Raw genomic sequence first — 12,322 nt, 5'->3', positions numbered from 1 at the left:
CCAAGGGGGTGGAACAACAACAACAATCAGGGGTCGGGTTTCCAAAGCCCCCGATGTATCAACAACCGAGCAACCCGCCTCCCTATCCTTCCCAAGGTCCGAGTTCTTTCAACAATGAGATGGGCCGAATAGAGAACATGTTCAAACAAATTATGGAGAATAATGCCGACTCCGATGCTCAACTAGACTCTCACAACACTTCAATTCGCAATTTGGAAGTTCAATTGGGGCAAATCTCGCAAGCTTTGAACACTAGTCTTAAGGGGGCACTACTAAGTGATACGGTGGTGAAACCAAAGGGTGGGAACAACATGGGACATGCCATGGCCATTACTACATGTAGTGAAAAAGGTAGGGATACAACTACCTCAAGTCAAAAGAAACTTGTGGATGATGAGAAAATGGTACAATAAGATGAGATCCTGAAAAATAAAGTGCAAGCAAATGATGAGGTGAGAACTGATATTGATGACAACGTGGAGGAGACTCATGAGGAAGTGAACCCGTCAAGGGAACACATTACTGATATATTGGAACCGGTAGTGCCAAAGGCTAAGGAACCAATGCGAAGGCCTCCTCATGCATACCCCCAAATGCTTGCCAAGCAAAATGGCGAGAACCAATTTAAAAAGTTCATTGATATGATGAAGAGTCTATCTATCAGCGTGTTATTGGTTGAGGCTTTAGAGCAAATTCCGGGTTATGCAAAGTTCATGTATACTTGGTGATAAAGAAGAGATCGATGAATTGTGAAACTATAAAGATGACTCATCAAGTGAGTGCAATTGTACACTCAATGGCTCCCAAATTGGAAGATCCTGGTGCTTTCATAATCCTTTCTGCCATTGGGAATGCCGATTTTGCTAAAGCTTTATGTGATCTTGGGGCAAGTATCAACTTGATGCCCTACTCTATTTTCAAAACTTTGGGAATTGGGCAACCAAGACCCACATCTATAAGGTTGCAAATGGAGGATCGTATAATGATGAGACCATTGGGTATTATTGGTGATGTGTTGGTTTGCGTTGATAAATTCATCCTCTCGGCAGACTTTGTGATTCTTGATTGTGAAATGGACTATGAGGTGCCAATTATTTTGGGTCGACCTTTCCTTGCTACGGGTAAGGCTCTTGTTGATATGGAAGTAGGTGAGCTCACTTTCCGAGTGTGTGATGAAAAAGTAGTTTTTCATTTGTGCAAATCTATTAGGCAACCGAATAGTAATGAAGTTTTTTTTTGTGAATTTGGTGACCGATGTGATTATTGATGAAACAAGTACCATGATGAATGTTGATGACACTTTGGAGGTCGTATTGCTCAATTGTGATGATCAAGAAATGGAGGGTTATATGGAATGTGTGAATGCTTTGCAATAAATTGGGTCGTACACTTATGAGCCCCACAAATTGTCCTTAGATCTTGAGAATAGAACCACTCCTCCAACAAAGCCTCCAATTGAAGAGCCTCCCATTTTGGAGTTCAATCCATTGCCTCCACATCTTTGGTAAGAATTTCTTGGCCCTTCTTCTACTTTACCAGTTATTCTTTCCTCTTGTTTGACTAACGTGCAGATAGATTCCATATTGCCGGTGCTACAAAAAAGGAAGAAAGCTATTGGATGGACTTTGGAAGATATTCGGGGAATAAGACCCATATTTTGCATGCACAAGATCAACTTGGAGGAAGGTGCCAAACCATCTATTGAACATCAAAGGAGACTCAATGAAGCCATGCAAGAGGTTGTCAAAAAGAAGGTAATCAAGTGGTTGGATGCCGGAGTTGTGTACCCTATTTCCGATAGTTCGTGGACTTATCCAGTTCAATGCGTCCCAAAGAAAGGGGGAATGACGGTGGTCACCAATGACAAGAACGAGTTGATTCCTACAAGAACGGTGACCGGGTGGAAAGTGTGTATGGACTATAGCAAGCTCAACAAAGTTACAAGGAAGGATCATTTCCCACTTCCCTTCCTCGATCAAATGCTTGATAGGTTGGCCGGTCGTGCTTTCTATTGTTTCCTTGATGGGTATTACACACCCAAGAAAAGCAACCTAGTTAGGATAGGAGTAGATCACCACCAAACAAGGAAAAAGAAGAAACACACTACTTTGCGTCTGCAGACACCAGACATGAAAACAAATGTCTCAAGACACTTATTAAAACCTTCTAAAACTAAAAAGAGTCAATAAATTCTTTTAGTTTTGTCGGGCACCAAAGAAGATTGCCTCCACAATCAGTTCCTGCCAAAACCTTCCTATTTTTGGGGAAGAAGAAAGTATCGAATTAAGTTGGCAATCTTAGGACAATTCGCCAATCCCATCCCCAACGCAGATTCAAGTAAGCCAAGTATGCCTATTCTCTATTACACGCATCGGGGCTATTTACCTAGAGGAGGTTTTTCTTTGTTAGGTTAGCGATGACTTTGAGCTTGTATTGGATCTCTTCTTTGACAAATAGTACTTTGCTTAGATGGTTAGGCACACTTAGCTTTCGATCAAAAAAGACGGAAATTTGTGAAAGCAAGCTTATTGCCCCTGAGAATCAATCCCAATCGAATCTATCGAAGGGAGGCCCTCTATCCTCTTAATCTTTAGAGTAGATATTATATATAGGATAATCAGTCCACTACGGTGCCCAAGACAAGGCAAGATGAATAGGAATGTCGAAGGATTCCGGCTACAATCAAATTCTTATTGCTCCGAAGGATCAAGAGAAGACTACTTTCACTTGTCCTTATGGTACTTTTGCATTTTCACGGATGCCATTTGGGTTGTGCAATGCACCGACAACTTTTCAAAAGTTTATGATGGCTATCTTCATGGATAGGGTGGAGGATTTTCTTGAAGTCTTCAGGGATAGTTTCTTAGTGGCAGGGATTCTTTTGATGATTGTCTAGCAAATTTGGACAAAGTGTTTGCAAGATGTGAAGAAAAAAACTTGGGGCTCAATTGGGAGAAGTGTCATTTAATGGTTGAGGAAGGCATTGTCCTTGGACACAAGATCTCAAAGAATGAGATTGAAGTCGACAAGTCAAAGATTGAGGTGATTTCTAAACTTACAACTCCAACTTCGGTCAAAGGCGTGCGGGGTTTCTTAGGCCACACAGGATTTTACTGGCGGTTCATTAAGGACTTCTCTAAAGTGGTAAACCTGTTGTGCAAGCTTTTTGAGAAAGATGCAAAGTTCAATTTCAATGATGATTGCATGAGAGCCTTCAAGTTGCTAAAGCTCAAGTTGACTACTACTCCCATCATTACCGCTCCAAATTGGAGTGTTCCTTTTGAACTTATGTGTGATGATAGTGATGTAGCGGTAGGGGCCGTTTTGGGGCAACACATCAACAATATATTTCATCTGGTTTATTATGCAAGCAAGACCATGAATGGTGCCCAAGTCAACTACACCATTACAGAGAAAGATCTTCTTGCTATTATGTTTGCTATGGAACATTTCGCCCATACTTGATGGGTACAAAGGTGATTGTTCATACAGATCATGCGACACTTCGGTATCTCATGAGGAAGAAAGATTCTAAAGCCCGTTTGATGAGATGGGTACTTCTATTGCAAGAGTTTGACATTGACATCCAATCTTGGAAAGGAAGTGAAAACGTAGTGGCAGACCACTTGTCTCGTTTGGAGGAGGAGGGGAGGCTGCATGATGGCCTTGAAATCAATGACTCCTTCCCCGATGAGTAACTTTTGGCTATTTCTATGAAGGAGATACCTTAGTTCGCGGATTTGGCAAATTATCTTGTGAGTGGAATCATTCTGGTTGAGTTCTCTTCAAACCAAAGGAAGAAGCTCAAATGGGATTGTCACGATTACTATTGGGATGAACCGTACCTTTTCCGGATTTGCATGGATGGAATGATTAGAAGATGTGTACCGGAGGAAGAGCAAAGTGAAATTCTTGGGGCTTGTCACTTTTCGCCTTATGGTGGTTACCATGGTGGAGCAAGAACGGCGGCCAAAGTCTTATGTTACGGTTTCTATTGGCCCATTCTCTACAAGGATGCAAATGAGCTTGTCAAGCCCTGTGATGAATGTCAAAGGGCAAGTGGAATCTCGAAGAAAAATAAAATGCCTCTTACCACCATTTTGGAGATAGATATTTTCGATGTGTGGGTTATTGATTTCATGGGTCCATTTGTGAGCTATTGTGGAAAAACCTAAATCCTAGTTGCAGTTGATTATATGTCTAAATAGATTGAGGTCATTTCTTTGCCCAACAATGAAGCGAGGAGTGTGGTGGCATTTTTTAAGAAGAATATCTTTACAAAATTTGGTACTCCAAGGGCTATCATAAATGATGGGGGTTTACATTTTTGCAACAAGGTCTTTGATACCTTGCTAACCAAGTATGGTGTAACTCATAAAGTGACGACCCCCTATCATCCTCAAGTAAGTGGTCAAGTGGAAGTCTTCAACCCTGAGATCAAGAGTATTTTGTTAAAGACAATGAATGCCAACCAGATGGATTGGTCGAAAAAACTTGATGATGCTCTATGGGCTTATAGGACAGCTTACAAAACACCGATTAGAATGTCTCCATACTGGTTGGTGTTCGGGAAGGCTTGTTATCTTCCGGTGGAACTTGAGCATAAGGCCATGTGGGCTTTGAAGAAGTTGAACCTAGAATGGGATGTCACCGCCAACTTAAGGGTGACACAATTAAATGAGCCAAATGAGTTCCAGTACCATGCATATACAAGTTCATCCTTATACAAGGAGAAGATGAAGTACCTCCATGACAAGTACATTCAGAACAAGGAGTTTAAAGAAGGTGATCTTGTGCTATTTTTCAATTCTCGGTTACGAATTTCCAGGAAAGTTGAAGTCTAAATGGAGTGGCCCATTTGAGGTTGTTGGTGTGACACCCTTTGGTGCTTTGGACTTGAAAAAATAAGAATGATGAGGTGTTTAGAGTCAATGGGCACCGGGTGAAGCACTATCTAGGAAAAGTTGATGATGGCCACGTCGTGGCGGTTCTTCATTTTAAGTGATTGGTAATCTGCGTCGTGCCACGACGTTAAATCAGGCGCTTCTCGAGAGGCAATCCATATGTATTTTTCTTTTTATTTTCCTTCTTCTTTAAATAGGTCTTGTTTTGTGCTAACTCATTTTGAAGTGTATGCATGAATGAGTGTGCTTTGCAAGGGCTGTGCCCAGAAATTTTTTGCTAAGTATGGAAAATGTGCGGACCGCACAAATTTGAGTGCTACAGCAGAGTGGACTCTGCGCCCGCCCAAATCTTGTGCGTACCACACAACTGGAAAGTAAAAAGTGCACACTCTCTGAAGTTTGTCTGTTAGATAAAAGCCCATTCTGTGGCTGCACAAGGAATTGTGCGGTGCGCATCACAATCTGCGGTCGCATGCACTATTGGGCGGACCACAGATCTTCAAGAGGAAACTCTTCAGAGTGAGGACCGCACTCATCTCTTAAAACTTAAGCCATGGAAATAAGTATAAATATTGCTCTTCCTCATTCAGTTAAAACTTTATGCACTCTGAAAACTTCACATAAAGACAAGCATAGTGCTTTCATTTGAATCAAGCTTCTAACACTCATTTCATCATCTTAAACTCTTCCACGTATCACTACATTACTGGTATGTTCAATTCATCCTCAGTTTTTTTTTAATTTTCTTAATTTTTGTTCGTAGTAGTTTGGTTATTTGGAGCCCTAATTGTAAAATTCATCATCATGTTGAGCATTAATGCATTGGGTAACTTCCTATTTGCTAATTGGGGGATGGGTAACTAGTTTACCATGTGTAAATTGCCATATCATGCCCAATTTTCTTGCTAAGTATGGACCCTAAGGTTACTGCATTTTTTATTTGAATTGTACGGCTGCACAAGAAATTGTACGATCTGCCTATCCTTAGTTAGGGCATTTTGGTATAGCTAATTGTGCGGATCACACTCCAAATTATGCGGTCTGCATATTTTGGACTGCAGCCGCTGAAAAGTGTGTGCGGCCATAGATCGATTATTTTTCTATCTTCAGAGACTTGACAATTTTGAGGTCTCATTGTGCGTCTGCAATAGGAATTGTGCGGTTCACATTTCATTTGTGTGGTTGCACAAACAATTGTGCGGACCACAGAATCAGGGCTGCGACCGCACTTCAAAGTTGTACGCTCCACACTATCCTATGTGTGGTTGCACTCACTGTTGTGCGGACAACATTTCTTTACCCGCAACTAGTATTTCCTGGTTTGTTCTGCAACTGTCTAATGCTCTGAGTATTGAACTTAATTGAATCTTGTTTCTATGACTTGTAGACAATGGTGAGATCTCGTGGTAGAGGTGATACATCCAAAGGGAGAGGTGAACCCTCTCGAGGCCAAGGAAAGACCAACCTACCACTCTCTGTCCAAAAAGTGATAAACAAGAAGGCAACTGTTAGGAGAGCCCTAGAGCCTGTAGAGTCCAGTGAATATCTCCCATCTAGGGAAGTGTCTGAGGGTAACTCTGTTCAAGGGCAGCCCAATGCACAGTCACAGCCGAGGCCGTTTTCGAGTAAATTCTAATTTAGATATGAGCCTACCTCCTCAGCTAGCTCTTCTAAGGGTTTGGAAGATGACAACCAGAGTTTAGAGCCCTCGTCCTCACATGCCGCCACCGCACCAGTTCTAGTTGATGATGATGATGATGATTTACCTAATGACAGTCGAGGGGGCAATACCCGAGTTGCCAGCCTAGAGAGGTCAAAGAAGAAAGAAATCTGGGAAGATAGATTTGTGAGTCTGAATGCTTTCAACAGGTTCAGAGAATGGTGGAATCAAAGATCGCTCACTCTTGAGCGTAAATTTGATTTGAAGGATTTGGATAGATATAACCCGAACATGGTGAGACAGTTTCGGGAGAGAAAAGGGTGGACATGGTTCACTCAAAGCGTGGTGGATGCCAAGGAGCTCTTAGTCCGAGAATTCTACGCCAATGTGGTGCATGTCAAAAAGGGGACTAAGGTGACGAAGGTGAGGAATCTGAAAGCTCGATTTGATCAAACCTCCCTAAACATATATTTGGAGCTCGAGGATGTGGAGCCGGTTCAATATCTGGAAAAGTTTCGATTGGGTGATGCGGCTCGCCCTTAGTTTGCTAAGATATTAGCAGCTCCAGGACCACACTGCCATGGATCACAGTAGGGGTTCCCATTCAGCAGAACACCCTCAACTTTGAATCCAAGGGTTGACAAACATTTGTATGCTGTCGGATAGACCCAACTAGAAATGAAAATATTTTTCCAATCTCTTGGGCTGTCTTAATTGCTTCCACCATGGCCCGGGACCCAATCAATATAGGCGCCATCATGTAGGCAACATGTCTTTGATGGCAGGCAGAGTGAGAGTTCCTACCCGTATCCAAACACCATCACAAAATATCTTACGATTGCGGGAGTTGAATCAAAGAACTTTGATACAAAGGTTCAGGAAAAAAATTCCTTCATATGGTACTAAAGGACTCGAGGAACCCAAAGAACAAGGTTCAGCCATCTACTACTGTGGGCTAGTATAAAGAGCCTTCGGTGGTAGCTACAGCTTCAGCAGCCATACCTTCAGCTGAGATGCTTACCACATCAGCCAAGCTTTCTAGCAGTACGACTTCCATGCCTCTACCTCCATCTTCAGGGCCACCATCAGCTTCAGTGCCTTCATCTTCTACTTATCCACTTACAGCATTGAGAGTCTCCCAGACTCTAGCAAGCATCAACAACTAGATACAGACAGCTACTACAAAGATGTCTGACCTATCCAATGCTGTTGCAACCCAGTCATCTGCCCCAGCTCCCCAGATTCCTCCGACAATGGAGGAGACTTTGAAGATGATTCTGGACAACCAAAAGACTATTATTGACACTCTGGTAGCACATGAGACATCAATTGAAGAGCTTGGAAAGTAGGTGAAGAAGATGAGGAAATCCAGGTTTCAAATAAGTCATTTGACAAGTTGAGACGGGAGTTGACCAAAATAGCAGCAGTTAGGGATCTTCCACTTGACTTGCTGATGGATTCATCTCCAGCAACACCAGTAGGCCCAACAACACCATCAGCATCAGACGCACTAGCTGGCCAGTCTGAGAAGCTAGACCTTGCTGCCCACAAAGCTGAGGCGGTGTTATAGATGTTCACCAACCCAGCTACTCCCCGAGTAGAGAACGATGAGATACAGTTGGAAGAGCCTGAGGGTGGTGATGCTGCTATGGACACTGAGACCACATAGGGAGTCCTCTTATCCTTTCCCTTCCTTGATTTTATTTTGTTAAGCATTAGGGACAATGCTTACTTTTATTCGCGGGGGGGGGGGGGGTTGGAGTTTATTTGATTTTGATGACATTGGCATGTAAATAACTGATAATATTTTCTTTTTTTCATTTATGTATATATTTTTCTCTCTCTATTGATGTATATATTCTCTTTATTCGCTCTCATCTTGTATATTCATTTTATTTATGCTTTCAGTAGTTTATTCTATAGCTTCTTTATTTTGCTTTCTTAGTAATTGATGTTTAACTAATAGCTTCTTATTTACTTATATAGATTCTTTGTAATTTAGTAGTTTCTTTTCATGTTTAAGTAATCAATAAGCCTTTGGTCTTCCTAATGCCACGGTTCTTTCCAAATGTGGTTTTTGTATGAACCGAGTGACTCTTCCCCACGATGGATGGCGTGACAACCTTCTTAAGGGATTGAGTCCGTTTTTGATGTTTTAGTTAGAATAGTAGTAATAATGAATAAAAGGACCTAATTGAGTTGAACTAGAAGAGTCGAGCATGCTTCACTTGGTACCAACATACTATACTATGTGCTTATGATTAAAAATAAGTTCATGGAAAGAAATAGCTCTAGTTAGTGAACTTTTTACTCTTGTGTTGACTTAAGCAATCATCGAGTGGTTTAGTTGAACCATTAGTGATTTTCAATATTGAATATGGTTGTTGTGGGCACTCGACTCTATCCTCTTTAACAATCCAGCTGTGTGAGAAGTGAGATTTTTTTTCAAGTCCAAGTACCCCATGCGAATGGTCTAGAACTTGCCCCGAATGTGTTTCTAGGCGAAATTCTATGTTTTGCTTGGCTTGAGAAGTGATTGTAGCCTCTACTTGACCCGTTTGAAATTTTCCTTGTCCCACGTTGCTATTCCTAGTCAACACATTTGAGCCTAAGACTTTCTCATTCGATAACCATGTTACAAGCCTTTACCCGTTTTGTGGTGACCCTCTCTTGGCAGCCGAGCTTTCCTTAACACTCTTGTGAAGAAACTGTCCAGAAACTTAAGTTTCAAGGAGAGATGAGGAGTTTGTAAGTGGTATCAAGGCAGAGATGAAATGAAGAAAAGGAAAGGCAAAGAAAAACAAAGAAAGAACAAAAGAAAAATGCAAAAAGAAGGTGAATAAAGTGAAGAGTTGACGGGATTTAAAGAAAAGCAATGATGCAAAGCATGGAGAAAACAAAGAAGGAGAAAATGAACATCATGACCGAGAAAGAGTACTTAAGGAAAGATGAACCTATTATATTCCATTATTCCCTACCTTATCCCAAAAGCCTTCATTACATTAATAAAAATCCCTACGTGATTTCAAGCCGAGTGAACTTGCATTAGTGGTGATTTACTTGAGGGGCAAGCATATGGTACCTAGAGCCGTACTTGTGACATTCTTTTGAGAGATATGTGTGAACTTTTCACAAATCCTTGAATTGAGTGCTACATTTCTAAATGAGATATGATAACAGAGAGTAGAGGAGGAGAAGTTTTGGATCCACAATGAACTACATGAAAGAGAAAGCTTCCTTGATGGATAAAGTCATCTTTTGATGCTCAAGTGTCACATTGGAACTATTGGTGCTTAAAACTTCAAATCATTGTCTTGTCTATAATTCATAAGTGTTGTGGATAATTTTTGGTCACAATTGATGTGTGTTTGATACACCTTAGATTAGTTGGAAAAGCTCTTAACTTGTGGATGTGAGAATTACTTTAATTGCTTGAGGACAAGCAAAAGCTTAAGTTTGGGGAGTTTATAAGTGGAGATTTTGACTACTTGTTAGCGCCTTTTTACTTTCGTTTTAGTTCAAAAGTGCTTAATTTTATTCTCAAAAACTGACGAAATGTGCTTAAATGCAGGAGTATTGGAAAATGCGCCACAAACGTTAAATCCAACTTAAAAAGGAGTAATGTGAAATCAGGGACAAAAAGCAGGCAAAAGGCTAATGTGCCGACCGCAGAATTCCTTCTGTAGCTGCAGAATGCAAAGCAAAAACAATAGAGCCCAAAAGTAATGTGCGAACCGCACAATTATTGTGCGGCCGCAGAAGCTATGCTAGAGTTCAAGCTTAAAGAAGTCCTAGTTCAAACCTAAAGGTTATGCGGACGGCACAATTATTGTGCGGCTACAGAAGTCAGCCATGCGACCGCAATCAGATTTGTGCGGTCCGTAGAAAGGGCCTGTGCGGTTGCACTAGGAAATGTGCGGACCATAGAACACTCCAGATGCGGCCGCATCATAGAATAACGCAGTCGCAGACCAAGCCCCTGCCAAGACTGAAGAAGAAGTGCAGACTGCACATGGAATTGTGCGGCCGCAGAACCTCCGAAAGGGCGTTTTTATCCGAAAATTCTAGCTGTGCATAAATGGACTTCTTTCATGAAATTAGGTCAAGTTTTGAATATCTGAACATATGTAGCCGTTTTCCTTTACTTCTTTAGGCAACTTTAGCTTACTTTAGTGATTAAACATTAGATTTTTGTCTTCTAATCTTTGAATATGAGTTTAAAGATTATTTCTTCTTCTGTTTCTTCTATTCCAAGCATGAGTAGCTAAATCTCTAACTAGGGTGGAGACCCAACCCTAGTGTGTAAGCCTTATGGGTGTTTAATTTATAGCTTGTTTATGGTTGGGTGTTGATTATTTAGCCTTGTTCTTGATTTTTATTGTATAAGTAATGGTTGCAAACATTAATTCATGCCTATTTGACATGGTCTCTACTTGAGAAAGAGAGACTTAGTCTAGGAAAATTTGACTAACAAGAATTTGGGATGAATTTAAGAAATTGATAGTCCCAATTAAAGGGTTGAACCTAGAGATAGTAAAACCCATCTTGAGCAATTTATCAACTGATTTGTTCAATACCCATTTGGACTTGAGAAAGCCAAATTGGAAAAAATAACTCTCTTACCGAGAGGTATTGAGTAGGTAATTGAGAGTTGATAGCTATCATAAACCCCGACCAACGTAACAAGCCTTAAAGTTCACAACCCATTAGGCAAACACCTAGTTGAAGGTCATAGCCCTAGGTCTTTTTACAATATTTGAAAACCAACTAAAAACAATATTTCCTAGTTTCATATTTCTAGAATTGCAATCTTTAGCATAATTTTAGAAGTAAACACAACCTATTTTGGAAGTGCAATTAAAATACCTCACATGCTTAGTCCAAATATATACCACTAATCCCAATCTCATAACTCTTTATGGAATTCGACCCCGACTCTATTGTGTATTACTATTGAATCGATCGTTTCACCACCTCAAATAGAGGGAGTGACTTGGACGAGATCAGTTAGGCAAGGGCTGAATGTCCAAAGCTAATGGATATTCCTCTGTTGAGATGAATGCCAAACTACCCATACTCTCTGACTTTCTTCTCAAGGCATCCGCAACCACATTCACTTTGTCCGGATGATAAAGAATGGTAATATCATAATCCTTCAGTAACTTAAGCCATCTGCACTGCCTCAAATTGAGATCCCTTTGCTTGAAAAAATTCTGTAAGTTGCGATGATCAGTGTAAACCTCATAGGACACCCCATAAAGATAATGTCTCTAGATCTTAAGAGCATGAACAATTGCAGCTAACTCTAGATCGTGCACAGGGTAATTCTTCTCATGGATATTTAGCTGCCGGGAAGCATATGCAACAACTCGTCCCTCTTTCATCAACACACAACCCAAGCCAATGCGTGAAGCATTCCAATACACTATATACATCCCGAACCGAATAACAACACTAGAACCGGTGATGTAGTCAAATCTTTCTTGATCTTCTGAAAGCTTGCCTCACAATCATCGAACCAATGGAACGGAGCACACTTCTGGGTCAATCTAGTCAAAGGTGATGTAATGGATGAGAAACCCTCCACAAACTAGCGATAATAACCTGCTAACCCTAGGAAACTTCTGATCTCAGTCGCCGAAGTGGGACAAGGCCAACTCTGAACCGCCTCAATCGTTATGGGATCCACCTTAATATCCTCACCTGATACAACATGCCCCAAGAATCCCACAGACTCTAGCCAAAACTCACACTTGGA

At 41.0% G+C, this 12,322-nt stretch overlaps 1 protein-coding gene across 1 annotated transcript; it reads left to right on the top strand.

Annotated features, from left to right (window-relative positions):
* Positions 1-763: 763 nt before the first annotated feature.
* LOC138872751 (uncharacterized) lies at positions 764-1,267 on the top strand. Its single transcript, XM_070151169.1, has one exon. The coding sequence runs from the start codon at positions 764-766 to the stop codon at positions 1,265-1,267; it is 504 nt and encodes a 167-aa protein (XP_070007270.1).
* The last annotated feature ends 11,055 nt before the right edge of the window (positions 1,268-12,322 follow it).

Source organism: Nicotiana sylvestris, chromosome 7, assembly GCF_000393655.2.
Source record: "Nicotiana sylvestris chromosome 7, ASM39365v2, whole genome shotgun sequence".
NCBI lineage: Eukaryota > Viridiplantae > Streptophyta > Magnoliopsida > Solanales > Solanaceae > Nicotiana > Nicotiana sylvestris.
Note: the sequence above shows the minus strand (reverse complement) of the source record. Positions and strands in the feature narration are given on the sequence as shown.

Excerpts from the sequence above, each read along its gene's own strand:
- LOC138872751 (XM_070151169.1), top strand. The coding sequence starts at position 764 with ATGACTCATCAAGTGAGTGCAATTGTACACTCAATGGCTCCCAAATTG.